Source organism: Papilio polytes, unplaced genomic scaffold (genome assembly GCF_000836215.1).
Source record: "Papilio polytes unplaced genomic scaffold, Ppol_1.0 DF821289.1, whole genome shotgun sequence".
In the NCBI taxonomy this organism is placed as follows: domain Eukaryota; kingdom Metazoa; phylum Arthropoda; class Insecta; order Lepidoptera; family Papilionidae; genus Papilio; species Papilio polytes.
Genome location: NW_013527915.1, coordinates 6,369,955 through 6,396,976, shown reverse-complemented (window position 1 = coordinate 6,396,976; position 27,022 = coordinate 6,369,955). Strand labels below are relative to the sequence as shown.

Below are 27,022 nucleotides of genomic sequence, written 5' to 3'. Positions count from 1 at the left end.
TATAGCGATATTATACAGTCAAATTTCAAAGACGAACTGACCAGTCAATAGCGGTCAATGGTTACTCTAAAACTCTAACAGCCATACAAATAAACGCGACATAAAGTTAAACTTAGGAATTAACTGAGTCTAAGTGAAATTTGTACTAATATTTGCTTATACTCAATTTGTTTCTAAGTTTAACTTTATACAGCGTTTATTTGTAAGCCTCATCGTTATCATTCATCATCATTTGTGAGCCTCACTGGTGAGAACAAAGTGAATATTGAGTAGACCTTAAAACAATAAACAGACCGACTACACGAGCTAACAGCCTTTTTAAGATAGCCAAGAGATTCCCGAATTTGTCAGTTTTCGTTAACTAAATCAAAGCCCACTCAAGTTTGGGATAAATCGCTCTATATAATTTTAGTGATGCTCGCTCATGCTTGAAAAATACATAAAGTCAACAAAATAGTTGTGTTTTAGTTTCTGTATTTATTTTATAAAATATGGCGCGTATTCTGTTTGTATTAGGTAAACGAGTTTCCATTTCGTTATACGTATATAAAATACCATTGACCTTGTAAATGTGATATATGTAAATGATATCATTTATTCTGAATGAACGCACATTGCTCTTCGTATCATCACGCGCAATTTAATTCAAAGAGTTGGTGTATTATTTCACTTCAAAGTACGTTCGTATAAATATTTGTCCGTTATGAAAATAAATCAATATTTTCCTTTAAAGCTTGAAAGCAAGCCAGAGATTTCAGTGAAATATGACGAATCATAATGATATTAATAGAACGTAATTAATATTAAACGAATAATCTGCCATACAAACATTGCAAGTAATTAGGTCCGTTGCCAATTTAAACTGTACGAACCTACAGAGTTGTGACATCATTCATTCAAAAATTAAAAACACACAAGTAGTACTATTACACAGAATATTACTATTTAAAAATATAAAAATAAATAATCTCACGCGACTTATGACGATTTCGAGTAGAAATAATTACTATTAAAAAAAAATGTTATTCTGTTAACCCGATTCTCAGTATAAATATTGATTAGTACACATTTATCTGAAGCAGTATTTCTGTCGTCAATATGATGGTTTAATTAGCAGTCGTGTACACAACGGTCGCTCAGCCTCGTAATTACTGAAGCCGCGCGGGCGAGGGCACATCGGTCAACCGGTTGCAAAGTATTGTTTTCTCACAATGAAAAAACACGTAAAACGAGATCTTAAAAAAAACTAATTCAACCAACACATTTTGCTGTATATTTTACATCTTATAAAAGACTTCTTTTCTTGTACTTTGACACTGGACGATACAAAGAACCTTCGTTATGGTATAAGGTGGCAAACGAGTGAGCGGCCACCTAAATTCGCCGAGAAAGCGAAGTGATCGCTACCCATATACAACTGCAATTGCAGATGTGATGCATATCCTTAATCAACGGAGGAGAAGACGCATGTAAAGTGGATACTACACCTATTTATATTATTAATATACTAGCTTTCACCCGCGACTCCGTCCTTGTGGAATAAAAAAAGTGAGTAGCCAATGTGTTCTTTCACTCTATCCTCTACATCTATACCAAATTTCATCTAAATCGGTTCAGCTTTTTAGGCAAACATCCATCTATCCATCCATCTATCCATCCATCCATCTAAACTTTCCCATTAGTATGAGGTATGATTGCACAAGTTTTCCCGTAATTTAACGCTACAAATCAAAAATATATTACGTCTATTATAATCCTACATAATATAACATTTGTGTATTCTCATAGTTAAGCTTTGGAATCCTCTTTGTAAACATTAGACTACACTTATGCCAATAGCATTAACTTGTAATCTACGCTTATATGTTGCTATCCGATGTATCACCTTACATTTATTGTGTTGAATACCTAATTGACACGCGACATGCAACACGTTGCCAAGTTATAATTCCCGTTACTCATACTTGTATTACTCATTTGTTATTTCTCGAAACATCATGCAGGTACAATTCTAAAATAGAGAATGCCTAGACTTTGTATCTTACTATATTAAACTTTGTTCTGTTTACGACTATTGTAAATTATATTAATAACAATGTAACGCACAAGACATTATAGGTTCAAACGTTATGGAGGCTAGTGTTGGCTGCTAGTAAGTGCGTGTGGTTACGAATAGCTCGGATGTATCCAACTTTCACATCCGTTGACCCCTTAATTCCCTTAGTTTTTTTGTGGGTAGCATCTCGTATCATTGTAAGCCGCTAGATAGTTTAAGTACAGTAAAGGATCACTTACAGTCAGAGAGAGGATGGTGCGCGAGCGCGTGTTGATGCTGGTGGTGATGATGGTGGCGCGTGGGGCTGGGCGAGCTAAACATGGGCGGCGGCGGGATGGGCCCGATCTCCGACACCGCGATAGGCGGCTCTGGTAGGTCGGACAGCATCAGCTGCGAGTTGTCCCCCTCCATGCCCACGCCACCAACCCCACCCCCACCCCCATAACCGCTCACTACGATAAGAAAAAATGTTTAATTAAAATCCAGATAGATTAGGTTTCTAAGCTGTTATGTAATCTATATTTCTATACTAATATAATAAAACGTAAACACACACTACTTTGTGGTGTAGGATGTCAGCAATCACAGCATATTTTTAAATAAATCTGTCTTAAATAAAGTCATACTCTTACGACACGCTTAGGCTATATATTTTCACGCTATTAAACTTAGGGGATAAATAAATTGGAAAAACACATTCATGTGAGAAAGGGACCATAAACTACAAGTTGCCAACATAAAGGAAAATAATTGCCAGGGTTTGTCATCATGTCATGCCATTTTGACATTTGCAATTGATGATTTGACTAATGTAAGCAATAAAATAAAATTCTTATAATCTTATAATTACACGCGGATGAAGCCGCACGGGAACATCTAATCGGTAATAAAGGAATTACTTCTACATTATGTAATACAACAAATTCAACAAAAACAGGTTGTCTCTGAGTTTATTCACAAAGGTTGCATACCACATCGCGTACAAATGTCAGCCTCGACATGCGCATGACCCTGGTTATGATAATTAATTACAAGTGACCTTGTCCAACTGACGTTTTCAACAGTTTATCTCATTCATTCATAAAAATTACTTCTATTTTGATATAGTACAAATTATTTAATTGATTACGAGGGAACCATTTATAGGTACTGTTTTATCTAGTACTAAGAATGAACACCCTATAATTTCTCCGTTGAAGATATCCATTAAGTTCTCCGTTTACCAATAAAGTCAAAGATGTCTTTTTATCATATATTAAAGGTAAAAACATTCATTAATAATTTACAAAAGCCCCAACTAACCTAAAAATAAAAATCCTGGAGATTATATAAAGAAATCTTGAAATAAGCTTATCTTTTATCTTTAGAATATGACAAAACTTTAATAAGGTTAACAGAAACAAGGCTCATATTACGGAAATGAACAAATAAGGTTGGCTTGGTTTATTTTCTGCCTGAAGCATACACCATTTGTTTTCATGAAATAACTTCGTGACCCTTATTTATAATTCAAGGGTGTTTTGAATATCTACCAACATTATGGTCCTAATTCTTATTATTTATTCATATTATGAGTCGGTCTAAACTGCGTATAATTTTGCGATTTAAATTTTAGAAGGCATTTTAGACATTTCATACACTGGGAATACGATCTTTAATGTCGAATGTTAAGGTTATATTGCAATGCTCCACAATTCAATGAAATATTTGGTATTGTACACAATACGAACTGTGCACATAATTTGAACGATCAATACCTCGGAAATTAGTAGCTTTTGCTCGTGGTTGGAGGCGCTTTTAAAGATACTAAGTATTCATATATTGTACTCGAGGGTGGTAAAATAGCACCTATTTATAACTTATGAAGTTTAAGAGCATGTCCCACCAAATTGTAAATTGTCTGATAACAATCGAACGTGTAAAGATGGAAATATCGGATTTTGTTCTCTTAATTGACAGTGACGTCATTTTAAGCTATCTGAGCCTATATCAGCCAGTAGTGGGACATGCCTTTAATGTTCAAACAGGGTAATTCTAAATAGGATAACATTTCACTTACTATCTCCTTGATAACATATTCGTCTCGGCAGCTTGCCCGCCGTCAAGGAGTTGGGCCGCTCGGGCCTCACCAGCTCGCCACCATTTTCCAATTTGTCTTTCTTTGGTTCTGAAAACAAAAGATGGATCTCTTTATTGCGTGACTAACGTTAAACGTGCACGGTAACGTACAGTACTCAAATGGCCATGAACTATTCAAAACAAATATCTTGTACTATGAATGAATATATTCATGTACTTATGTCGTATCTAAATTATGCTAAGCTTAGCCTTAACCTAGTAAAAAATAAATTATCCTCTCACGTAGTGGGCTGTTCTTGCGATATCTTAATTTAAAAAGTCTTCTAGCAATGAATTCAGTTTAAAAATTTATAGGAACAGGAAATCCTTTGACCTTGATATAAAGAAACTGAATGACATATAGGTACTTCTATATCCCTACACGGGATCTATAATAAATTTTAAAATTAATGCCCGGTTACCGAGCACATGACGTGTGCTGTCACTCAAGTTGCTTTATAAGGCAACGGGACTCCATCAGGGCTATTTTTGGTACCGGCGACGGCGGCACAGACAATAATTGCATTGGATTTAAAACGGCCACTGATCCCTCCTTCCACGTCAAACAAGTTCTTGGAAGATGTAGGTACTTACATTATCATTACTTTTAATGTCTTGGACAAAATATTTCTACGTATATATGTATATGTAGACGTAAATAATACTTATGGTTACGTGTACGTAAAAGTTTCCGATCCGGATACAGCGTTGATGTAGTGTTTCTCAGTACATTTGTTATGCATCGTGAGCGTGCGGTATACGTAGTAAAACTTTAACGCGAAGTAAAAGCGTCGCGGAACGAGTCAGATGGGTCTATTAATAGGCGATAGGCGGAGAGTGACGGTCTGCCGGCTGGGCGCCACGAGATTCCCATTCATCTGCGGCGCCCGCGGCCCGCATGGAATTCTATTATTTACGCATTCCTTCAACAAATAACATACGAACCATACTTCATGTCTAACTTTGTATGTTTTAAATAGATTTCTAAACCCAAAATGTGCGTATCTATTAATAACTTTGCTGCCTTTCCTAACTGCTTAGAAAAGTGTGACTTATAATTTCAATCTCTGCCCACTTCTCATACAACACATTTTGACTCGACATATTATTCCTTTTATTTTGTAAAAAAAAAGTACAGTCGTATACAGAATACCGGCCATCTAGCTTTTGTTTTAATTAGTCTTCTACGAAGGTAATTAAAATACAAAGGTATTGTCAAGACCAAACACAAAGCTGAGGATAATTACTTTTAGCTACTAAAGCAAGTCAGGTTATTTTACATTTTTAATTAACAGCTTGTGTTGGTCAATGTACAATTACATACTCCTAGCGACTAACCTCGGTGCAGGTTTCATGGACCATTGCTTAAGCAAAATTGCAGCATTTCGTATAACTGCAGGATAAAGTGTATTATGAGAGTAAATAATTATCTGGTTAAATACTAACTGAAAAGGAAATCGTGTCTGCATAAAATATCCATACAAGTTAATGCAGCAAAACAACATTAGCATTCATATAAGTAAAAACAGAATGCGAAAACAAAGCAAGATTCATAACTTATTTATGAGACACGACTTAGTTTATTCTTATCGACAAGACGAGTTCAATATGTACAATGCACTACATATTTCTATAGCTCGAAGGACTGTTTGCAGCTGATAGCGACGTTTGCTGAACAAAGCGGGAGAGGAGATCGTCGCGCGAGAGAACTCCGCTCCGGGGAAGGAGGGAGGCTGCCGCAGATCGGATCGATTCAGTCGCCCTTGGCCAAGCCACCCTCTCTCAGAGGTCGTTCGCTGAGGCGTTATGTAAGACCGATCATGTTCTTAAACGCGGCTTATCGTAAACATATATGAAACTTAGGTATCCCAGATCAGTTATCGGTTTTAAATCTAGAAAACAAATCGAAAATCTCCAACGAATATGGTTATTTTGAACAACATTTATTTAAGCTTCTACTGACGATGTTTTGTCTCAAAAAGAACTCGTGTTTCTAACAGCGGTGACGAAATATGTAAATATCTGGCCTCAAGGACAAAAGTGTGCCGTACGACGGTTGTAACACAATGTCAAGAGATTTCGTCGGCTTCGTTTCCTTGATGTTCCGAATTCCTTGCAAACTCACGCGAAACAGCCGCAAACACGTTCAAAATACTCTCTGCGAGATGAATTGAAATGACGCATTGACGGTTCGGCCTATTTACACATCGTTTGATAAGTTCTTTAATGCCTTAAACACGACCACACTGACACAGTTCTTCTATAAAATTTGCTAGAAAAATGTATACGTAGGCGCAGTAGAACGGCCGCGAAACTATTAGCTAAAAGTAACGACCGCAATTGGAGTTCTAATTTTATAAAGAAAACAGGAAAATTTTGCTTCAGTATAAAATTTTCTTATCTGTGTTCGTGGCGTCGTAAACAATAAAAGTTATCTGCATATTATATTTGCTATTCACTTCTATTGCCATAACACCAGTAGATAATACAACATTATAATTAGTGTACATATGTAGTAGATTACTTAAATGCGGGCAACTTAAATGATGGCGAAGTTAAATTGTAAATCAAATCAATCGTTTCATTCTTTGAAATTATTTAAATTTTAAATTAAAGCAGAAACCATGTTGTTCTACAATAATATGTATCAGACAATCGATAAAGCAGTACAGTTGAAAAGTGTGCTAAGAATCATTGCACTACTAAAATAAATCCAAGTTAAGATTTAGATGGAACAAACAAAATACTTTTACAGCATTTCAATTTATTTCAAGATTGAAACAATGTATTTTTCAAGCAGCTGATATATTGTGAAACGTATAACATATTATAATTTTATTTCAAAAGCGAAGTGTGAAAGAAAGTTTAAAAATTGCTTCGTAGTTGCCAAAAATATATTACATAATTTAATGAAATGGAGTAAAGTAGGTCGACATTTTGTCAGCGTTGGAATTTGTCTGGCGAAGTGCTACGTGCGACGTGAAGCACCAGTACGACAGTGACTGGTGACGAGTCGCAGCTCGCGCTCCCAGCGGATAATAACGTCACGCTGAAAAATAAACCGCTCGAAATACAACGCGCTGTCACTTTAACTTGGACAATTTGCTGCTTGTGTACCGACGAGTCGTTACTCTTCATAACGAATAAGCAGCGCTGGCGGCGATCCAACAAGATTCACGTTCATTACCAACAAACGGATAGATATTCCAAAGAGTGCGTCGTAATTGTATCTAATTCCAAAGGCGTAGACCCGTCAAATTACGAAATTGACCCATATTTCCACATACAAAAACTAATATAAATAGACATTAGTCACCTAAATATTTTCAAACCATTGCCAGGAATAACTCGAATGTTTTCTTTCGTCATTCTTGTTCTAATAGCAAATTGCAGAATGTTGCGAAATTACATACATCAAATGAATTAACATTAAGCTTGCTACTCTTGCTCATGTACCGGTGAAGTGTGTCGGTACATTATTTAGTATACATTGAACTGGTTCAAAATAGAACATTATTTCCGCGTGTTGTATTACGCGGGCACAGCTTGCACTTGACTCTTGGCAAAATGTATTATAATAGCCGTTAGTCTACATCCGAGTGACCTTCCAGGCAGATATTAAAATAGCAAACGATTGTTATACAGAACATTTTTTTTCTAGCAATAGTCAGCGTAGACAATGGAAACTTTGATTCCCCTGAGGCTGCTCATTTTCTATTCTTTTATTTACTGGAATGAAGAGATAAATCAAGTATTTGTATAGAGCGGGAGCGAAGGCGGGCGGTGCAACGGAAGCGGTGCAGGTCAAGGGCGGCGCGCGGCCGCGACCGCCGCACGCTCCAGCCGCCGACATTCCCTGAATAACAGCTTTGCCTTTATCTCGTGCAAGGACACCGCACACAACTTACCTATCTCACATACATCTGGGAACATTTTACATTACATTTAATTGCGGAAACATTCTCCCGCTTTACACAGAAATATATTTAACATACCCAATGTAACCATACTCTTTTCTCAAGCGGTTTAAAATAATAATCGTATTTTAACCCGCATTTGCGAAGTAGATAAAACATCGAACATCTCAACAGCCCTGTAATTTCTCTGTCTATGGTGGAATGTAATTTTGATTAGCATAACACGTTTCAAGCTGTGCAAATAAAAGAAGCATTTGTGATTATCATTCGATCAGTGTTGGATTGTATTGACGTGGATCGTGGATATCGTAGTTTTAGTCATATCATCCTTATAACCTAATTACACTGGCCACATAACAGCTGGCACATTATCTGGACCATATAAATATAGAAAAACAAATTATTTTAATTAAATTACAATTTAACACAACGTGAACAAGATATTTTCCATTGTTTAGCCTGTATCAGTCCGCAATATATAACGTAGTTTGTTCATACAAGGTTAATTACGACGATATTAGTCTTGGAATGTAGTGATTGATATTCAAGTAATAAAGAGATAGGCGTCTGAAATAGGCGAGCGAGGCCGCCGCGACGCCTTCCTGCGTTAGTTGACGCTCAGGCGCCATCTCCTAGTAAACATCCGTGTTTGTACGCATATCGTTTGTGCAAACCTACGATATATTTACACCGGTAAATAGTAACGTTTCCATGTGAATATATGTTATGTTAATGAACGATTCAATTTTATTTCTCGGTTTATCATGACGAAAACAAGGTCACCTGTAAGGAGTACCTTTACTCTCATTCCCTCGTTTTTCAAGAGGTTGAATGTAAGTGGCTAGATGCGGAAAGGATTTTTTTCTTTCCGCATAAGGTATGTGTACTGCAGTCTGTTGTAGAAATACAGGTCGAGAAAGCGTTACAAAGTAACATTTTTCGAACAGAAAAAAATTGCAAACTATCAAACGTTAAAATTAACACTTTACATATGAAACGAATCACATTTACTCAGATTGACGTTGAAACGTTTGTTGAGTGTTTTTAAAGGACTTCCTGCGTTTAATAGTATAGATTATACTCGCAGATTTCTAAGCTCTCCAATTTCAAATAGAGAATAGTGCTTAATGTAAACGAAAACTGAATATTCTGATGCAGGTGTTATGTTACCTTATAGTATATTGTAATTTTTATTTACGAGAAAACGTGAACTGGTCATTTTTTTCTGACAAAATATACTAAAAAACAATCTAATTAAATTAGTGTATATCTTAAATACTTGGACGTATTCTCACAGATCTTTGTCTTTTATTATATTTGTACACATTAAAGTTGCCCTTATTTTTAAAAACATTAAATTCTACTTAAAATATGAATATTAACGAGTTCACAACAGGTGTAATGAATAATCATAGTTTATTGCGATAGACAAGCAAGCGTGAAATTGCGGACGAAGCCCGATTAATAATGTACGTCGAAGTAAACTTGCATATTAAAACAAAGTTTCTCCGAACTTACGACAATAGCGAAGTCGTTAAGTGACGAAAGGAAAGGGCGAGGACAAGTAGGCAGCTCAGTTCGCACCACCTTGAGCCACCTATCATGAATTCCTAATAGGCCAAATGAAACAATTTGGTAGCAGATAGAATTATAAATGAAGTGAAGCTGACGATAGTTTAATTTTCGCTTATAGTCTATTAATGAATTAAAATTAAAATTATAAACTTTTATAAGACAGTAATAAGCGTGAATTGTGTTTTACAGTATTTGACCTTTAGCGTAATGAACCTATAAGATGTGTCGTAAGTTTGTCATGTTGATAGTGTAATTAATATTCATGGAAAAAAAGTAAAAGAAAAATTAATAAAGGGTGAAGGTTAACGATGAAGAGATTTGCTTTGACATTGCGAGGTGCGATGTGCGTGCAGATGGTGCTAGTGGCATGGGGCATAGAGCATGGAGTACGGGGCATGCATCAGGGTACCGTTGGTGCGCGCGAAGAGGGCGAGGGTGTTGGTGTGGCGCGGCACGGGTGACTTGCGGCGCACGTAGTAGTGGTCGTGGTCGTGCCGCTGCGGCGGTGGCGGCGGCACGAAGGGCGGCGGCGGCGGCAGGCGAGCGGGCCTGCGCCGGGCGCCGCCCGCGAACGCGTCCATCGCGGCTAGTGTGCCCACGTCGCCCATGCTAGCGGCGCGCTCGCGGCTGGAAGACTGCGCCCGGTGCGCGATCGTTACGTCTCCCGCTCTGCTCGCCCCGCCTCGCCCCCGCCCCCGCCCGCCGCGAACCTCCTCGCGCGCTTCGATCGCCGCCCGCCCTCTGCGCTTAGCCCGCCCGCCCACGCGCCACCGAGCTTTGTTTTGAATTTTTAATTTATCGCCATTCATCTAGTGTTCGGGCAACGTGGAACGACACGACTAGCACTATGCTTCATAAAGTTCGGTGACCCGCTTCTCTTGTACCATGTCACAGACAAAAGAATTATAAATTGAATCCTATTATACGGGAAATTCCAATTCATGTGAGAAGCATCCGAAATTGAACCGTCAAATAATTCCCGAATATAAATTTATGTTTAGGCCCATTTACATACATTTTATTGCTACTACATGAATTATTTCGTGAAATGTTATTTTAAAGCAACAGTAACAAATTAAAATTCTTATATCTTTATACAAGAACGCCGTCAAAGTTGGAGAAACATTGCTTGAGAAAAAGTAAAATTACGAATTTGTTAGCGCATACTTGAACATACTCGTAAATTAAAATACTGCCACGTGATAAATGTTCACTTAAACATTTACTCTTACGCCAAGAGACCAAATTTGATAAATAATTAAATTGAAAGAATCTGAAACGAAGAAAAACAATAACCTCATTTTCACGCTCCAACGGACCTCAAAAGTTAAAACATAAAAAACTTCCTAAACAATTCAAAAAGCAATAACTGCATTGTTCTTAAATACTTTAAGGTCCAGTATATTTAAGTTTAGGATTTTGTTTTTTTTTTGTTTCCGTGTAACGCTTATGTGACAAAGCGTTCCTTTTCTGAATTTGTTTATTTTTCAAAATTCAATATTCATTTAGAATTAACTTCTTCTTTTTAACAAAAGAAATTACAATATATTTAAGTACAGGTGATTCGGCAGTGTAAGCCAACGGTTACGTCTGACATTGTCACGTATACAGGGAGGTAGGGGGTGACATTTCAGGTAATTTATTGACGTTACATTATTAAAACTAGAAATAGGACGTACTTTTTTATTAGCTTTCACATCTTGCGTAATTTTATTAGAATTAATATGTGATATATAACGGAGCTGTAAACTTTAGTTCACATACAATATATTGTAGTTCACAAGTTTCACTTCCGGCCTTTGAGGCGGATAAACTGCCTGCCTGGTCTTTGTCATCCTCGATACTATTAAACGATAAATTTGATTAATATATCAAATGAATTCCTTTAAAAATATGCTAAACACGATCATCGAAGATTAATTATACGGGTTTAAAGACATGTTTATTTCCATTTCAAAAATATTACTTGTTATTTAATGTATAAAATTGCTTGTTAAAAGTACAAATTGTTAACAAGTAAATGTATGTTTAGAATGCAGCTGTATGTAGGTTGCCGCTATTGTTATCAAAACAATAGAAATGAATCTATTTCTTTTGTCCGCTATAATTAGTATGTATTTTAGAAGATAGCATTTAGTTAGATCATTTTGCAAACATATTATTATTATCTACCTTAAAACCTAACAAAGAATTAGTTTTTGTCTATATTTACAATAAATAAACTGAGAAACTACAAATTTTGCAATTTTTTTTACTTTATTTTTACCCAGTACATTTTCAAGGTTCAACATGTGGATTTATCCTGAAAGTTGCATTAAATTACTTTGTCAGACGCAAGGAATGGTGATCGATATAACAATCTGTAGCGACGTAATTGTTTATTAAGCTAAGCCGGTGCATCTGCAGTCTCTAATGGTATTTCCGCGCGACGCTATTTCCGATCCCTCCCCACTGAAAGATAGCTGTACTTACTTCCTGTTACAGACAGCTGTCTTAATACGTCGACACGGAACAGGAGTCGTTAAGTCTATGTTTTTCAATTATTTTATCTATTAGCTACAATAAATGTATCGGTCTAAAATCTATATCAGAGATTATAAGGTCACTTAATTGATTATCTAAAATTTGAACTACTAATTAAAATTTAGTAAGGACTAACAATAGCTTAAATTTTCGATAGATCAGGCGTCGTCGATCTAAAAGAGCCCATTGTTGAAAACACCATACATTTACACATTAAAAGAAACGCATAAAAAATCTATTGTGTTGCGTGACAATGGTTACATTTAGAATATGAGGCAAGCGTCATCGTCCTTAATAAATTTCATTTATTTTGACAGCGTATGATGGCACTCGCATCCGCTGTAACCAGCGTAGTCCCCGGCCGCGGACGCGGTTGCACACCGCACCCCGCACACTTCACCAAACGTCATCCTCCCACACGTGCGGATGCACGCCCACGCCACCAATGGTGCTCCCGTGCATGTGTAGGTGTGCATGACGTCAACGGGCAGCAAGCAAGTGCAACAATGATTAACGCTATTATGATTCGCGTCATGTGACTGTCACCGGCAAATTGTGGATTACGCCTGTACACGCTCGGCAAATTGCATTGTAAATGAAATGGTTCAATATAAACGTGTAGATTTTCATTACATTCCGACAATTTCTAAAGGACTTATAGCCAAGAAAGAATAGTGGACTAACACTGATGACAATATTTATAAATTATCAAATTAAAACGTGTCAATTTGTGGAATACGTCGTTCGACATTATATTTTTTCGGGACAATTTACAAACGGACAGTATATACGATTTGCCGGTAACATGACTATTACACTAAAAGCTAACTTGTTGATAACTTCGTGCACAAACTTGTGCATGTTCTATCTACAATTGCGATGTTCAATTAAACTTAAAGACAATTGAAATATGACTCACACCGCCGCAATTTAATATCAACTCCAATATGGTAACAGTTATTTTACAACATATTATATAATCTATACTATTATAATAAAGCGTAAGCACACACTTCTTTGTAGCCTAAGATGTCAGCAATTGCAGCATATTTGTGAATAATTCTTTTTTTTAATAAAAAGCCCTACACTTACGTCATGCTATAGGCTGAATATTTTCACAAGTTGAATATTTTCATAAGTTGCTGCCAACATTAAGGAAACAAGATTGCCAAGGTTTGTCAATGTCATGTCAGTTTGACATTTGCTATTTATAATTTGACAAATGTAAATAATGAAATAAACTTTTCATAATTTCATGTGGATGAAGCCGCACGGAAAGAGTTAGTCTGGTATATTAAAATACGTATTTAAGGATGAAATTTTGTGTAAAGTCTGATCGAAAAATACATATTGTTGTTTTTGTTTTTCAATAAGAATTTTTGGGTATGTCACTCACAGGTCAATGCTGTAGATTTCTGAGGTAATATGGAATCGAACAGTAGTTGTCACATAACTTTGTGGCTCTAAACTTCCCGTGAATCGTTGCGCAAAACAGAAATTTACGTGTAATGAGCGATAGTGGGATGCGGAAGGAGGGTACTGGTAACGCGACGATGACCTTGGACCGTCAAGATATTTGTAAAGAACTAACCATTAACATAGTTTTAAGTATAATGTGCACGTATTGTTTAATCTAAACAAACCCTGGACGTGCGACCCAAATTCCTAGTTTTCCTATTCCTAGTTTATAAATTAACCTACATACTTAGAATTGTTTTCTCTTATTTTATGCGTTTATATTTCTATGCAGGGGAGATACGGAATGGTTAGTGTTTGTATAACTATTTGTCGGCGTATATAAAAAGAGAACAATAGCGTAACAGAAAGTTTCTGACATGATCAATTACCTTCACGTGAAAGTGCGTGGCGCTGCAGTCGTTTTACAAACGATTCGATGTGGTCTTGCCAAATCTAATGCTTGTTCCTTTTTTGGCAATAAAGTGTAACAAAACAAAATCATTACAAATTGAACATCGAGCATTGATAAAAACATTTGGCTTTTATCATTGCTGTCTTTTAGAAAATAGAACTTTTTAATTTTTTAAAAATGAAGTTAAACCTTGTACCTCCTTCTGCCTTGTTTTTTTCAAACGTTAAAATGAAATATGTAAAGTAAAAATACTTTAAAGGCTACATTGTAATACAAAATAAGCAACAAATAAATTTCCAATTAAATATAATCGCTCTATCAATTAGGATTAAAATTTTGTTTAAGAGCTTTTCAATGGAAATGGGGTAAAACTTTTCAATTGGTATTTTATAAATTAGACATTTAACTCGACCATTTAATATCTTGTATTTCTTAAGAAAATCTAAAAAGTATTCAAGTGCAGGGAGAAATGTGCTTACGCATTTAGTTAATAGTATCTATATAATTAATTTATGCCTGACATAAATTGCAACAAATACATATATGTGTGAAAACAAACATATCTTAACTATTATATAAGCAACAGTACAATTAATACGATGCCAAGTAATTCCTCTAACTACAGCACATAAAAAAGCAACGCAACAATCAACATTCTCTTGTATGTTGTAAACGAGTGTTGAGAATGTGTAACGTTTACGTACATAGCATATTATTATAAATTTAATAGCTCCATACTGATGGTAATAAAAAATAATTCATTTATTAAAATAAATACTTTGTAATGATGTACCATGAGGTGAAGAATAGTCGCCAAAGTTGACGCTTCCAAAAATAAGAGTATTTTTAAGCATTGCTTAACATTGTAACATTCGATTTGTTATGCAAAAAACATTACTTCTTATAATATTGCGTGTCAATTGATTAGCTCTCCAGACCAATATCTTGTGCACTCACGAACACAGATGTGGCAAGTTTCTAAAAAGCAAACCGTTTGACTAATTATTGCGCCAAAATTTCCTAAAACGTAATATTAGATAAATATTTATTTTGGACTTAGTGCTGAATCAAAATGCGAAAATATCGCAATGAATCGTCAAAATTCTAGATAAGTGATTTATCTATTCGCTTTTAAATGTTTTGTAATAAACTAAAATTGGAAAACCTTATTTAGTTATAAAAAAATATTTTTTATACATTTACACGAATACATACACGAAAGATTTGTAAGTCTTAAAGTATATATAAGGTTCTTGCAAGTTGTTGATCAATTAAATCAATAGAGCTTTTAAGTCGGCCATATAAAGCCCACTATGAACTAACGACCCTTCGTTTAAGCGGCTATAACGTACGAGAGTTTGATGTGAAAATGCCACTACAGCGCCCACTCGTTAAACTACTACTGCTTTTGAGCTTTGCCTAAGCTTTAAAAATATTAATACATTTTATTGCAAGGTTTAATAATTAGCTCACTTTTGTTTACAGCCGTCAATGCAAAATTGAATGTTCGTGGTAAAGTCCCTTCCATATTAACAAAGATACATTTCGTAGTAAAATGATTATTCTAAAAGTAACGTAAATAACATGTGTCAGACAGACTGAAAACGCGAATTTTGATATTCCGTGGTTTATTTTGATTTTCGAAACAGTAAATCGCACAATAAGTCCAAACAATGCAGTGTCATCAACATAGCTCGTACAAAACTACATCCGTACGGTGACAAATATAGAGTTTTCTCTCATTATTTTCCTCGCATTCTCAGTCCAGTGTTGTGTAGCGGTGAAAATGTTTCCGCAGAGACTTGACAAAACATTTCGTATGGTCTAGTTATCCTGTTGGGACGATATACGACGTGGTCTGAATCCGGATTTATTTTAGTATTTGTTTTATGTACCTGCTGTGGACGAAGCTATAGCCAGCTTTTTTATGTACTGCCCTTAGTTACTACTTGTTCGTTACTTGTTGTTTAAGGTACCTGCGTTTTTAATGCTCAAATTAAATAATAATTAACGCTATTTTGGTCATAATCATGTCAGATCAATATGTATGAATGTCTTAAGAAAAAGTCATGTGTATGTTACTAACACGGCAATAAAGGCTATTAAATTAATTACAAAGCAAAATATGGAATGTTAACAATTACTATTGTATCTTAACAAATAGGTTATGATAATAATTAATTTGCAATATATTAATAATTCATAATGTGCATTTTATAACTTAAACGAATATTATGCTATGAAATTACAGCATGCAGCAGAACATAAAAACTCCAATCAGAACCAAATAACTCGTAAGCATATAGCCTATTCACCCCTTATTAGGGTAGGCTCCGAGCGCCTCGGTGGGGACGTATAGTGAGCTGGTGATGATGATGATGATACGTACTCAACTTCACCACATTAATACAATTATTGTTAAAGATACTTATTCTAGATATTCTCTAACTAATTCTCAGCCACAAGAAATTATTACGTAAAACTATTTACGCAGTTATCCCGTACATTTAGCATTAAATAAGAATATAAAATGAAGTTTTATTAAATGTGAAATGAGAATGTCGTTAACGGGAACAGCAAGGCTTGCTAAGCGCTATGCAATGCAGCCTGGCGATATGCATTGAATATTTTCTGGTCAAAGCAGTGCCCGCATTTCAAGTAGGTTTTATACGCGTGCTATTACGGCAGAGAGTCGGAGCTTGACCTAAAACTCTCTCCTTACATTTCTCACGATGAATTTCTATTTTTGTTATTATTCTTCAGGTGCCTTTTAAAGCAATATCTGCAGTACTGATGATGATGCGTTAAACTTTTACAGTTGCGGCAATATACAATTAAAGTTAAAATAATTTTTATACAAAAACACTTCCCCAGTCACACGGATGCTTCGCTTAATAATCTATTTATCGTTTTAATTATAAGTTAGATTAGAATTAGTTTGTTTACAAAATTTACAATTTAAAGAAATTTACCTAACGGGTGTGATCGATATCTCTACCTAAATTGTAAGTTGTATTTTGCAAGAAAACATGGATTTGTTGTTAGGATCTTGCAAAATCAAGCATATTCCTTTGTTATTATTCCTATTTGAGTGTGAAGGCGAGGATAGTCTACAAGGATTTGTCACACACCTCTCAGACATGCACATCCCATGATGTAGCCCATCATGGAGAGCCGCGGCGGCGTGGGCGGCAGCGGCGGGCGGCGCGCGGGCGCGGGAGGCGCGGGCGGCACGGCCGGCTGCTGGCGCCTGCCGCGCGGCGCCCCGCGCGACACCGCGCCGCCTTACAGCACGCGAGTGCTGGCCTCCGCACACCCGCTCACAACGACAACACTGGCACACAGCCCGACCGCGAGACACTCGGCCGTCGCATCCGGCCCCTTGCCGCGCCACATATCATAATACGTTTAACCCAATCGGCGATTCCTTAAGGCACTGCGGACGTGTGAACATTACACGCTACAACGAAAGGCACTATATTGTGCAATTTATCAGGTAAGTCGATTTGTAATCCGACAGTATTATCCTAATGCCCCAATTACTTATTCACATATATTTGCTGCGAAACTGCTGGAGTGCCGTGGGCACGCGGGCCGGTGCAGCGGGTGCGATCGCGTGTTGGTCGCGCGCTCGATCGATATGGCCCGTTAACTTCGCGCCTCGCAACTATGTACTAACAAATTGCTCCACAACCAAACACCGTAATTATTATTCTAAGATTACCAAATTCGTATATTACCTACGACGCTATTTAAAAAAAATAGTGCATGTATTTATTTTTTCCATTCTCATTTGGTTTAAATTGATTTGATTGATTTGATTAAACAATTTTATTATCTTTACTGTATGTCAGGATACATAGGACGTCTTCATCGTAAAAGGAATTCAAATTTTATATTTAGATACCAAATGCTATAAGAACTGCTTTCGGTCGATGTTTATTTGTGCGAACGCGTCTGAGGAGGATTTTATTGTGCTTATTGCAGACAAAAATACGAACAGTTTTTGAATGTGGTCGCGGTCTGTACCGTGGGTGTGCACGGTAGGAGCGGGCGAGTGGCGGGCGACGGCAATGCACGGGATGCATGCGGCGCGGCGGGTCGGTGGCGGTCGGAGCGCGGCGGGCGCGGGCGCGGGCGGGCCAGCACTGAGGCGCGCGCCGCACGCCGCCGGCTGCGCGCCGCCCGCCCCGCGCCTCTCCCGCCCCGCCCCGTACTCCCTCGCGAACACCCGCACCCGCAGTACTCTATATATCCTTCTCTCTACTGACACAGCCCTACTGCCGTCGCTGCCACCCTTAAGTATACTGCCAACTCGTTACCGACTCAGAGAATTACATATTTTCCCATAAGACATCCATAAAATCTTAGTCTTAAGATCTAAAAATTATTTGAATTGACTCAATTTTAATAGAAATAGCTTTTAAGCATTGTTTTTAACTTGGGCCGACTAACATGACACGGAAACGAACGTTTGATTCAAACGAAAATACAAGATAACAAATATGAAATGATCTAATTAAAATTAAAAGACACGTCACGTGCTACAAACGGAATATATTTGTGGCGAATGATAACAGACTCCACTGATAACCGACTGGTGTTATAATTAACAAATTTAATAGGCATCAAGTATCCGCGTGATTTGACGAGTGTGTGACGTCAATTGGGCAACGGCGCGGCGGCGGCCGATGGCGGCGCGCGGCAGGTCAACGCTCGCCGCTCGTCCTGCCGCTGCCAGTGCCAGGAAGCCGCTAATTCCCGCCACGCGTCGCTTTTCTCCACTCGTGAATACGACGCACGTTTCTCTTTTTCATTCTACACGCGACATATTTAGCTTTTTAGAATGTAAGTCCACGTCTTACCATCAAATTAAACCCGTTTAATTTAGTAATGAAAACCATAACTACCACAGTTCAATGATTGAGCGACTTATTCCTTTTTTTTTGCTTTTCGTTTAAAACAATTTTGTAAATTCATTTTTATTCGCATATCGGTTGCGATGATCCTTCTACAACCATTAAAAAGGATAGATGCAAATGGCAGTGGCATGGAATACGAAATTATTTTTATAACATAAAAACTCGTTTAATGGAGATACACGCGGACTAACGAAGAAGGGACTCGTCCTATTACCGTCGTCCTCGTCATTGGGGTGTTGATAAGCTCACTGGCTACAATAAAATTGGGCGACACACCGTGTCGGGTACATCAAAGGGCGGCCAAGCTTCCGCATGACCTGTTGATTCTACTTCAACACTCTTTTCGCTTGTAATCAAGCTCGATTGAAAATAAATTGGGTACCGATCTTATAATTTGCAGGGAAATTAATATAGCAATTATGTTTTTTCGTTGGTCAAATTTGATTTCCTCTCGTTATATTATATATATATTATTATTTTATGAATAATTATGAAAATATTGGGTCCACCTCACAGTATTTGTCTACTTTTTTAATATTAGCATATTTTTGTTAATTTACTAATATTTTCTTTAACCATTCCAAAAAGCTCTAAGCTTGTGCTAGGATTGGGTTCACGACAATAGTCGAATGGCGGGATTCGAACCCTTGACCGCAAGATCGGTAGTCCGTACCCAAAACCATTAGGCTATTGGCGCTTAATTTCAAAGTATTAAATGATTTTTTGGCATAAAAACCTGCCTTAGACATGCAGAACTAACATAAGTTATCTACTTGAACATGTATCTACTTGGATTGTGATCGTCATTAAAACAATCGTATGATGTCCTAGGTGATTCAAATAAATAGTCAACAGGGTTTAATGACCTAGGTTTCAAGTGAGTCGCGATCGTTATTCCGAGTGCTTAGTCGTTTCACCCTCCGTAACGTTGGTAGACGATCGATGCCCGTTCATTCATTATGCCTCAACATATGCAAATGTGCATACGTAAAATTTGCATACTACAAATTAAAAGGTGAAAAGATACGGAGGAACTAATTACTTTTCTGACGTATTGCAGAACTGCATATTTTACATCATCTTAAATATTGCATGCAGTAATAATGATAGCATTTACATTATATATGATAACGTTATACAGTTTATATTTAAAATTTGGTTGTCTGTAGAGATATTAACGGAAAAAATTGACATAAAAACTTTACAAACAACTACCCCGATTAGGTGGTACGTTTTGTTAGATGACTAATCCATTAATGCTACGAGTTCAAAAACTATATTTGATTATACATCAAGTGAAGTTTTGCATCTGTGATGTCGTTAACTCCAACCATTACCTATCTGTGACATCTACTACACAACTAACAATATCATGGATTTGCAATCTGAGTGCATTACAACAATCCGCGTAATACCCGCACACCTGGTACAATACTTGATTTATGGCTTCCTTTTTACATTGCTTTTGTTTTAAATACTTATTCCGTCTAGAGAAAGTGGGATTATTTACATAACAGTTACACAAGGAAACATAATGTTTCATTACTCAGACACTAAAATACAAATGATTTTGAAAGAGAGAAGGTATGAAGACCATGACCGGTCAAACAGATCATTCATCGTAAATAACCAACTGAGAGTAGCTACTATAAGATAAGTGCATTAAAATTAATAAGAAAAGTATTGACATACCTATGACATTGTTGTTCTGGTGGTGATGGTGCGCGGCGGCGGCAGCGGCGACGGCGGCCGCTAGCGCGGCGTGCTGCGCCTGCTGGGCCTGCTGAGCGAGCTGCGAGGCTAGCTGTGCCTGTAACGCCGCGTGCATGCTCGCTATGCCCCCTCCCCCGCCCCCGCCACCACCGCCAGGCTCACTCCGCGTCTCCTCGTTGTACTCGGTAGGCGCGTCCTCATCTACCAGCAGAATATATATGACCACTTGAAGTCTAAATAACTATTTTAATAAGATTTAAGTTATGGGACACGATAGGTCTTTTAACGTCTTAAAGTTTGATTATAAAACTAATCATCATGTTTGTCTATTACCTTCGGCATTTAATTCTTTTTGGTTTAGAATTGAGCTTTTGCATACAGATGTTTTGATTTTTTATTTTATTAATACTCGGTATTTAATTTAAAATTGGAAATTGATTACGAATATAACTTATAGTAATCAATAACGTTTATTTTGGTTAATTGGATTTGAATTAAATAAACAGAAAGATTTTTGTTGTAAATGTTTGACATGAAAATAAAAACGAAGCTTTTAAATCCGCACGTATTTTTCTGTCAGCCACCGACCGCAGAAACTAAAAGGTAACCAAAACTCTGAGCGAAATATTAATTACAAACGAGAGATAGCCACATCTGTATTTTATCTGTTATTCAAACTTTGGAACATTTTAATTTAAATTCAACATTGCTTTTTGTCTTATTTGTGTTTTTACGTAAATATTAAATGAGTGGTCAAGAATATTTCAACGTTTTGAGATCAGTCATTGGAAGTCGTTAATTATAACATTTCCATAAGCAAAAACATGTATGTATAAATATTTTCATAGCCCAAACTAGAAATTAATTTACATAATCTATTTTTTCAGTAACTGAGTAACATGGTGCTCGAATTCACTTTAATACTGCTCATACAGAGTGATGGGTGATTCTCAATATATATCACACTATTTTTGTCCCCCGACTCCGTCCGCGCGGAATTTAAATCATCAAAATTGAATATGCCTATGTGTTCTTCCAGACTATCCTCTACATCTGTACCAAATTTCATAGAAATCCGTTCAGCCGTTAAGACTACAAACTCTAACAATCCATCCATCCATCCATCCATCCATCTAAACTTTCACATTTATACTATTAGTATGTAGTATGATTTATACAAGTTTAAGTAATATAAAAATTAAATTTAGTGAAAATAGACAAACGCATATCGTGAACTGACCCTAATCGACTACATTAGAACAAAGATTTACTAATACAGTTTTTCTTTTATCCCTTGCAAACAAAGTCGCGGGCTGCATATAGTGGTATTATAAATTACACCATACAATCGCTACAGCCTATGACAAAGTTTGTAGACTTCTACGTCTCAAGTTCCACTCGATTCTTTTATTTTATATCCGAGCGTTTAAGCTAAAGTGAAGAAAAGTTCCGAAAGCTCTTTACCGCTCGCTTAGCTTCTATTTAACGTATTGAAGTGAACAAATATATTTATCGGAACCAATAATGCTAGACATTTTTCTTTTTGTATTAAATAATGATTTTCAATACATGTTTTTTTTGAGTTTTATTAAATAATATTACACCAGATTTTTATTTTTATTTTCTTCTTAAAGTGCCATCTTCTTTCGAAGTTCGAAATTTCATGTCTTTACATTTGCAAATTACAAAGTATGGCTTTTTATTTATAAATTAGGTAAATAATCAATGACGATTCACATTAGAAAACTTTACTACAATTATAGTGCCAATCATATCATTTCAATGTAATAATTCACGTGATATATTACAGGAAACTTTCATTCAAGATTTTTCATTCCGTAATCATTTTAATAACTTCCTGTGACTAACTTAGTATGTATATGCAATTATTTTATCCGTGATTATCGATAAAGCAATTATTAAAAGATATAAGCTAATAAAAAAGACGTTTTTCATAATAGGTTTTCAAACTTTTATATGATACTAGCTGTTCCCGTGCGACTTCATCCGCATTATGAAAATTTTATTTTATTGTTTACATGTGTCTAATTATCAATTGCCAATGTCAAAATGACATGACATGATGACAAAGCATGGCAACCTTGCTTCCTTGATGTTGACAGCAACCTATGGTCTCTTTTCCACATTAGGGTTTTTATCCAAAATATTTACCCTGTAAGTTTAATGGCGTGAAAATATATAGCCTAAAGTGTGACGTAAGTATAGAGCTTTTTATTTAAACTATTCAAAAATATGCTGTAGTTGCTGACATCTTAGGCAACAAAGAAGTGTGTGTTTACGCTTTATTATAATAGTATAGATAATATCACTTTACAACTTACTGCCTTCAGGGACAGGAGTCACTGGACTCTCCGGTAAGAGAATTCCCTTTTGCACTAATTCATCTCTATTTGCTCGGACGGATATCTTCCTTTCTAACGCTGTAACAATTAAACATTACAGTGATATTAAAAAAAGAACTAGAGTACACAGTATTAGAGCGCGCGCACACCTTTGAATAATCTATCGCACATATGTTTAGTCGGGCTTTAATTTCTATGAGCTTATATGGAGGTATGCACACTACTCGATTTTTAGTTGTGTTACTTACACAGTTGAATTGGGTGCGAAATCGACAATCGCACAACAGTTGTGGAATAGTGTAGTCAAAGGTGTACCGCTTGCACTTAGAATGGTCGTTTTGCATGTCGGGTCGGCACATGCTTTCGTCTTCAAAATCGTTCTTTCATCAGGCATTACATTGATTTTTAGTTAATTAAAATGGATCGTTTTCTCAGGGGTGCGATTTGATGAACTTTTTTTTTCTTTTATTAACAACTATTATATTTTGATACTTACTTCTAGAAGCTGCTTCGAATTTTTCTGATTTCTTTTTCCGTTTCCACTTCCATGGTTTAAATAGTCTACCGAATGCGGAGAATTTTGATTTGGTTCTCTCCGCGGGCGGCGTGCGCGCGCCTGACCCCAAGCTGTTCGTGCGCACCGCTGTACCATTTTGTTTTTTGGCTGCAACAAGGAAAGAACACATGACTTTTTCGTTCAATTTAAGAACTTTGACTTCTGAAAACTCCTTAACTTGTGCAAACTGAAATACCGCAATTTATTTAACGGGTTATAAATGATGTTTAAAACAAATTAGCCGTATATAAGTTTTTTTTAATACAAGGGGCATAGGCAAATTTGTTAAAAATATTACAAAACTATAATCGCTCGTAACATTTATATAATTTTTATGTAGAAATAAAAAAACAACACGGAAACATGATAATGCCAGTACTAACAAACATAAATATGTCCACAGTAAGCACTGTTGTTAATGCGATTAAGTATTAGTTGGAAACATTTTTTTATTATCACAAATATTTTTTTAAATAATCATCGTTTATTGACGTTAAAATTAAAAACAAAAGTTTAGTAACAGTAATGAAAGTAAAAACACAGATACAGTAAACCGTTGATATTTCAAAACACGATAGCGTGACGATTATCGTCACGGTGGTTTCTCATTGGGATAGGCGGTGTAAAGAGGTCAACGTCGGCTAAGCCTCTGATGCACGCATAGTTTGTTTTTGTTCTTTATACAATATCTAGTTTTAAACACTAACTACATATTGTAAACGTAACAGCAATATATTCTTGTATAGTGTAATAAAGCGTCCTATACCATCTGCAGAGAATTATTTGTAATTTTGTATGTAACGAAGAAACTAAAAAAAAAGACCGATATTAAAAATTCTTTCGCCACTTCAAAGCTACATTTTCTTTGAGTAACAGGCTATATTTATTATTAGCTGTTGCTCGTGACTCTACTTCTGCGAGAAATAAAAGTATAGCCTATGTTACTCACTGATAACGTAACTTTTTAATGGCGAAAGAATTTTTAAATAGGTTTTTGAATTATTTCAATACATACAAAAATACAAAACTTTCGTCTTTATAATATTAGTGTAGACTAGATCTTAAATCTTTTTAAGCTTCTCCGCACAAAGTCGCATTCAAAAGCTATTTGATATAACATGAAACCTATAATACCTAAGGGAGAAACATTTCCCGAATTATTGTATTTTTTCTGAATTCAAAGTTTCTGTTTAAAGATATAAGATCAGAGAATAACTTACTGCAGCACAGACACACGAGATAACATAAAGAAAGGAAGTTTCATTTTAAATACACTTATTCAATTAAGGAAAGGATTACCGCAGTGTGCATTCCTGCAAAATTCATGATAAAAATAAACATCTGCTTTATTGTCATTGTATGTGGTAAAGATCTAGCGAAAAATAATAAACAGTTATAGAATAACATTACAATAATTTATTTCAATATCAAGTATAACCCAGTTTAAGTCAGTTAATGTTTTTACAAAAACAGTTTTTCTATAGGACCCCGGTAAAAATTTCGTGCAAAAATTAAATTACGTTCATAATTATTTAAATGCAAAAGTTTATCTGTCTTTTTCGGCAGTTTTGTTTTTAAATAACCGAACATAAAGTAATCACCATAATAATTGAATATTTTCTAGTGCGACCTGAAAAGAAGAACTTAACTGAGAAAGTTACGTATATGATACGTACTAAACACAAAATGTATTGAAATAAACTGAATAAATGTTCGTAAGTCTTGAAAGACAAGACTCAAGTGAGTCATACGACATACCATTAATTACATTTACTATGTGATCAATTATTGAAAGCATTAGAGGGAAGTTGTAAACAGAATTAAAGTAATCTGAAATTATAAACAGTCGCGGTTCGCTTGTAAAAAGTTATCACATAAACAATTGTAAGAACGTCGACAGAGGAAGCAATTCCACTGGTTAAAGGTAACCGCTAATAAAAAATAGAGTAATCTGTAATGAACTGGCGTTCTGAATAGGACGTAGTTGATGTACGAGTACGTAACAGACACATAACACAGCGTGAGAGATTGTAACACAATGCGCTGTACAAGTACGGGTATCGAACGACATCAGTTGATACGGTATGGGTATTGATGCACACACGGACACAATCAGCGGCCCCATTAAGTCGACAGACTATTGTTAAGAAACGTCCGCGCCCATCCCTCACAATGCAGACAACAAAGTCGTTTTACCTTCGTGATGCGGTCGAAGCAACTTTCTTACGTTCATTATTAATTCCGTCTGCCTTTATTGAACTCAATTGAACATTTAAAATTGAACATTGAGCAAACATTTTTAGTTAACTTCCCAAGAGTAGTATCGGTAGTAGTACACACATAAAAATTGTAATAAGATTTTGTTTCAAAACATAAAAAAATTACCCTATGAATTGTTAAAACTAACAACAAATAAATTTATAGTATAATGTCTCACAAAAGTTTTAATAGGTTAAGAAATAAATAATGTATATTACTTCTTTCGTGCATTAACTTTTTTACTAAAGCCCTACCTGTTAGGGTGTTTGCGTAAAAAAACAGTCTCACTGAACCTTTATTGCATCGAACAGGTAGGAAGACCCTGGCCGATGTCCGATTAGTTATGTAAAAGATTTGTTAAATTTAAAGATACGAAAACATTGTTCATTCGTTATGTTATTAAATACATCATTAGTGAACTTCCTTGATTGGACTGGGATGTGTCTTGTGACATAAACTCTGATGAAACTAAATCTAACCTCAACTTATTCAGTGCTAGAAATAGCTAGTGCTCATATAGTTAAGCATCGACAAGGGATAATCAAAGAACATAACGCGACGCGCATATCAATCGGACACAAACATTTAAATGCAAACAACGTGTAAGGTTCTACGACGGCGGTAAACATTCTTGGAAGGAACAATGGATCGTTCGTATTAAGTCAAATACGAATCTTACTTTTAACAAGAATACATTCTCCGTTTATCAGCATAGTAATTAGGTCTCTATTTACTCTACCAGGAAGGTGCCAGTCAAGATAAGTGAAACGACTACAACAAACAACTCATTATTGAGATAATGTGCTAGATTTTTGGTACAAGATAACTCGTAACATTAATAATAGTTGTCAGTAATGAGTGATGTTTACTACGCTAAATACAATATATTTCGAACAAAGCACTTTTTAATTTGGTGTTATTTAAAAAACAAACGTTTACTAAGTTATTCATTGATATTGTTTTAAGGTGACAATATATGATACTTTGAATATTAATGTCAATAGAACAAGCTGACTATAAAGTCCATCGTCAAACGAGACAAAACGAAACAATATTTTTTGTGAAATAATTGCCGCAACATCGCAAGATTTTTCGGACAATGTTAAATTACAATGAGATTATAACTGTGGCCTAGTAAATTTAGTGAAAT

General features: G+C 36.0%; 1 protein-coding gene across 1 annotated transcript in view; it reads right to left on the bottom strand.

The window, feature by feature from the left end:
• The window catches only part of LOC106109176 (phosphatase and actin regulator 4B), a 42,795-nt gene that overhangs the window by 7,769 nt on the left and 8,004 nt on the right, over positions 1 to 27,022 (bottom strand). Inside the window, exons 3-7 of the mRNA XM_013290581.1 lie at positions 23,554 to 23,721; positions 23,037 to 23,135; positions 20,674 to 20,895; positions 4,116 to 4,223; positions 2,296 to 2,508 (exon numbers count right to left, since the gene is read on the bottom strand). Of these exons, the coding sequence (XP_013146035.1) occupies positions 2,296 to 2,508; positions 4,116 to 4,223; positions 20,674 to 20,895; positions 23,037 to 23,135; positions 23,554 to 23,721 (810 nt within the window). The remainder of the gene's footprint in view (positions 1 to 2,295; positions 2,509 to 4,115; positions 4,224 to 20,673; positions 20,896 to 23,036; positions 23,136 to 23,553; positions 23,722 to 27,022) is intronic.